At 32.4% G+C, this 5,237-nt stretch overlaps 1 protein-coding gene across 1 annotated transcript; it reads right to left on the bottom strand.

Moving 5' to 3' along the window:
• Positions 1-855: 855 nt before the first annotated feature.
• Positions 856-3,722, bottom strand: LOC105562090 (putative uncharacterized protein DDB_G0290521). The gene is made up of 3 exons (XM_012012622.1): positions 3,309-3,722; positions 2,439-2,682; positions 856-2,157 (listed from the first exon to the last, which is right to left on the bottom strand). Exons 1-3 carry the CDS (start codon positions 3,366-3,368, stop codon positions 1,763-1,765), a joined length of 699 nt encoding a protein of 232 aa, XP_011868012.1. The 5' UTR covers positions 3,369-3,722; the 3' UTR covers positions 856-1,762.
• Positions 3,723-5,237: the final 1,515 nt, after the last annotated feature.

Genomic DNA, 5,237 nt, shown 5'->3' with positions numbered 1-5,237 from the left:
CCTAGGTGATGTCAATGATTTTTTCGTATACCCCTGGCAAACTTTCGGTATCCCTTTGGTAATTGATCGTAGAGCTGTGTCTTTTTATAAAGAACATTTCAGCAACCTCTCTTTTTCTTAAATTTCTCTCTTTATGAAGTATTTGGGGGTCGGACCACTGAAATTCGTGTCCAAGTGTGGTACGGTGTTTGCTGACCACTGAGTGGTCATTGTCATGTTTCTTTATGTCGCTGAGGTGTTCTTTAATTCGGGTATCAAGGTGTCGCTTAGTTTGTCCTATATAACACGCATCACAATCAACGCAATTGATTTTGTAGATCAATTCAGTTTGTTTCTTGTTGGGTAGTCTGTCTTTCCCTTTTTTTATTATATTATTAAGTTTTTTGGGGACAGTGAAGATTGTCTGAATGCCACACTTCTTAAATGTGCGACTAATATTATCGCTTAAGTGTTTTATGTAAGGTATGGTGACAACTTGTCTGGGGTCAAACGAAGTTTCTTTGGTTTGATTGTCCTTTTGGTTTCTTAATTGTTTCAGTCTGCACTTTATATGTTTGTCTATGACATGCGTTGGGAAGCAATTATTAGTCAATATTTCTTTTACAAGTTTTAAATTTGCGTCATGGAAACTGTCGTCAGAGAGTAAGACCGCTCGGTCAGTCAAGTTATTAATAATATTAGTCTTATATTTGTGTGGGTGGTTTGAGAAATAGTTAATGTATCTTCCCGAGAAGGTAGCTTTACGGAAGGTAGCTTTGCTGGCGGATCAATATCATAGTTTTTAATAAAAATAATAAATTGACATAAAATAATTTTAATATAGGTACTATATTTTTACAGAAACAATAAAATAACTTTTTCAACTTTGCATTTATTGCATTTATTTGCACATTTAACAATCTTACATTAGTTGTTATTGTTAGTATCATTGTATTTATGTTATAGAATGTTTTTGTTATATTTGTAACATCAAATTTTTTAATCTAAGGTAATTTGCTTTACATAAAATTTTTTACCAATTCTGCCTAATGTCTTCGATCATGTCCGCTCGGAAATTATGAGGTGGGTTAGGTAGGTGGGTTCAAATTGATACGGGCGTAGAGGCTGGGGCCGAAGTTGGTGCGGGCGCAGAGGCTGGTGCCGGAGTTGGTGCGGGCGCAGAGGCTGGTGCCGGAGTTGGTGCGGGCGCACAGAGGCTGGTGCCTAGGGTGACTAACCGTCCCGAATTTTTCGGGACATCCCGATTTTCGACTCTCTTTAGAGCTGTCCCGAGAGAACCTTAGGCGGGACGCCATTTGTCCCGATTTTTTATATAATGTAAGATAAATAATATAAAATATAATAATACGTCATATATTCATTAACTAAATTTCATTATAACCTTTATATTTTATGTTCCTGCTTTTATGTTCCATTGATGATTGTTCTTTCATTTTATTTTAAGAATTTTATTAGTCTAATTTATAATAGATTAATGATTATTTATATTTGAAAAATAGTAAAAGACTATGTTCTGTCGAATGTTCGATGTTGACTTAATAATGAAGAAACATTTGCCTTATCTACGTGTATCTAATTTATTCAACATACCTATTTAAAAAAGATAATATGTCAAGATATATCATATATGTAAAATAAACAAGAAGGGACATGTACATGCATATTACAAGGTAATCTGATGTACTAATAAAAGTCCTGATTTTTTTGGTTCTGTCCCGATTTTCGGAAACTGATGTCCCGAAATTAAATGTTTAAGAGTTGGTCACCCTACTGCCGGAGTTGTTGTGGGCGCAGAGGCTGGTGCCGGAGTTAGTGTGGGCGCAGAGACTGGTGCCGGAGTTGTTGTGGGCGCAGAGGCTGGTGCCGGAGTTGATGTGGGCGCAGAGGCTGGTGCCGGAGTTGATGTGGGCGCAGAGGCTGGTGCCGGAGTTGATGTGGGCGCAGAGGCTGGTGCCGGAGTTGATGTGGGCGCAGAGGCTGGTGCCGGAGTTGATGTGGGCGCAGAGGCTGGTGCCGGAGTTGATGCGGGCGCAGAGGCTGGTGCCGGATTTGGTACGGGCACAGAGGCTGGGGCCGAATTTGGTCCAGTTGCTGATGTTGGATTCTGTTGTTGGCCGGGACCACTTAGCGACATTGGTAATGGTGTCGTTGTAGTAGCTATAAGCACAATAGTACTTACTATAGTTGATGGTGTTGTATTGTGATTAGAGAGATTAGCGATAATTAATTAATTAATCAATCAAAACGTTCTTTCTTAAAAATCATTATCAATTATATTATATTAACATTATTAAAATTATTTTAAATTGAATATTTTGATTTCATTGAGTTTTTTAATAATATTATTTATAAAATATTTTTGTAAAATTAGCAACAATTAGCATATTTTGCAAAATTAATTGGCCATGATTTTTTTTTCAAAACTCCTTATTTATTACCTGAAGTCGTTGACATCGATGGTATACTTTCCGTTGTCGTTCCATGCGGTAAATATAAATCCGGACATTTTGCAGCACACAAGAGATTTAAGACATACGGCATAGTATCTGCAGATTTGCAAAACGAGTCGCAAAAACTTTTACGTAGTCGCTCCAGAGCAGAGAAGCCAAATCTTCCGTTTCGTGAAGTTTGATCAGTTACGTGTGAGATGTAACGTTGCAATTCGCCATGCGGCAATATATCCTAAATAATATATATATTATCTATTAATAATTATACATCTCTCTCTCTCTCTCTCTCTTTCTCAATTTTAATTTTGTCAAATACTTCTCTAATTATTACATGAATATTATATAATTTTTATAAAGGTAATCTTTTTCTTAAACAAAATAAAATAATTATTTTAAATTTTTTAATTATACATTACAAGTTATTAATTATTATATTAAAATTGTACATAAAGTTTTTTATTATATATATTTATGTTTAGAAAATTTAAATTGATAATCTGATTGAACCAATATATTTCATTCGGATAATACATAATACGTATCCAATAAAATTTATATTGTAAGCAAAATATGTTTCTTTAATTTGAAAATTAAATCTAATATCCGTATTAATAATACAGGAATCTAATAATCTTATTTTTATGTTAAAAAGTAGAATAATTACATAATTACATATAATAATTATTACGGAAACGTAAGTTTTACGAATCTAATTAGTATATACTGTATAGTATTGTAGTGCGTAGAAACATTATAGCTACATAAATTATTCTCAAGTACTTGCTATTTAACAAGAACATGTTCACAATTTGTCTTCTTAACAGCCATCAATTGAGAAATATTACAAATTTACGTTACCTGTGCCAAAATAGTTCCATACAAAATCGATAATCCAATCCAAATACTTAAACGTAACATTTTGTTTTGCTATATTTTCAACGTCACTTATACAATACAACTGGAAACGTTACTCTTGGATTCTTAGATGTACTTTGTCATACACTCTCGCAACCGTTATAGTCTAGAATAAATTTTCTGCTCATTTATATAGTCGAGAGATGTATATTCTTAAAAATACAAACGTGACGAAACCATGTACTAACATATTACTCACGTTGTGGAATTTTTTTCACTGATTGCATACGTTCCTTATCTTATGTATTAGATATTCTAGAGACAATACAATGTGTGACATGCAAATACGCTTTATCGTCACAGATGTGTTCCACTTTTAGATCTCTTAAATCTTCTTTATATCATGAAATTAAGTAAAAAGGTTGACAAAGTAGATTCAAATCTTTTGTCACATATTGATGGTGGAAATTTTGAAAAAAAATTTAGTTAGTTTAATTCAAATTTTATAAAAAAGAGTTAACTTTTTCATTTAATTTTTCAAACGGAAGGCAACGATCATCATAAATGTGTGACTAGTGATACTCCGTATCAACAATTTAAAAACATTTGTACTCTGTATAACTGAAAATCCTTCAATATTTCTTCGCAATTGACATATTTAAAATAATCGTATCGTCAAATTAATTTTTATGACTTTAATTGAGAATTTAAAAAGTTATTTTCTCAAAGAAGACGTGTGTTATATCTTATCTAGTGATATTTGGTTTATCCTGTTTTAAATTTACTGATCCAAACGCACGTATAATTATATTTGCGCATATGGAAGTACATATGCGTGTCTTCATCATGCTTGATCATATAAAATATATCTTTTGTATTTGATGAGACTATTAATGAAATGTACTGTTTTGCGTACGTGCATGGCATTGTAACGTTTGTTACTGTGAATAATGAAATGTTGCTAAGAATATTTTCACGACCTTTATCCCGTCATAAGAAGTCGTAACACGTGACTAGAATGCAGATAAGGGGATTGCTATAAAAATTAAGAAGGTCAAAACTATTTTTACCTACTATTCTTACTGTTCTAACACGTCGCTGATTAGTCGGATTAGCACAAGAAAGGTATAGCTTTGCGTTATATTTATCTTTATAACCCAGTAGTATGCAACCCGTTCTTCGTAGTCGTAAAGCGTGAATTTTTTCGCTTATTATGAAGCAATATTTAAACAAGTACTTGTATGAATTGCGATATACTGTACAGTAATATATTTATATATCATCTAAATATTTAAATTTGACAGTATTCAGGAAACTTTTATATTTGTCCTGAAAATAACGATGAAGATATAATGAACAATGCGCAGAAGTTCTATAAAAATAGTATTCATTCTTGTAATTAAAAAAATTGAGTTAATATAATGGTAACTAATGCGGAAAATCTTTTGCACATTAATCATTTCAATATCTAACTGAATAAAACGTTTAATACGCATAAGAATTATTTATATTTTACAATACTAATTTTCTTCAACACTGCTTTAATACATTCTATATTTGTATGTTACAGATTCAACATAGCTAACTCCGTTGCTGCGCATCGGGTGGTGAGTCAGAAACTTTTTTTATTCAGGCAACGATTCTACATCTTGTAGATCGTAGATTGTAGATTAGTATATTGTATCTCGTAGATCCGTTGCCTTAAAATGAATAGAGTACAACATAATTTCGTATTTATTTTTATATATTTCATAACGAAAAGGAGTGATCGCGATTTTAACTGTGGATGTGTCCCGTTACAGCACATCAGATATTTTCACGCAAAATATGACGAATATTATTGATGCATTCGTCGAGCTAATCTCTTGTAGCCTATCCATTTTTCATTAACAAATTTATATATAAAATAAAATAATATGACGTGAGATTCTA

The sequence above is a fragment of the Vollenhovia emeryi genome, unplaced genomic scaffold (genome assembly GCF_000949405.1).
Source record: "Vollenhovia emeryi isolate VEMERY1.0 unplaced genomic scaffold, V.emery_V1.0 DF939195.1, whole genome shotgun sequence".
Lineage (NCBI taxonomy): Eukaryota > Metazoa > Arthropoda > Insecta > Hymenoptera > Formicidae > Vollenhovia > Vollenhovia emeryi.
This window is presented reverse-complemented; position numbering and strand designations above follow the sequence as displayed.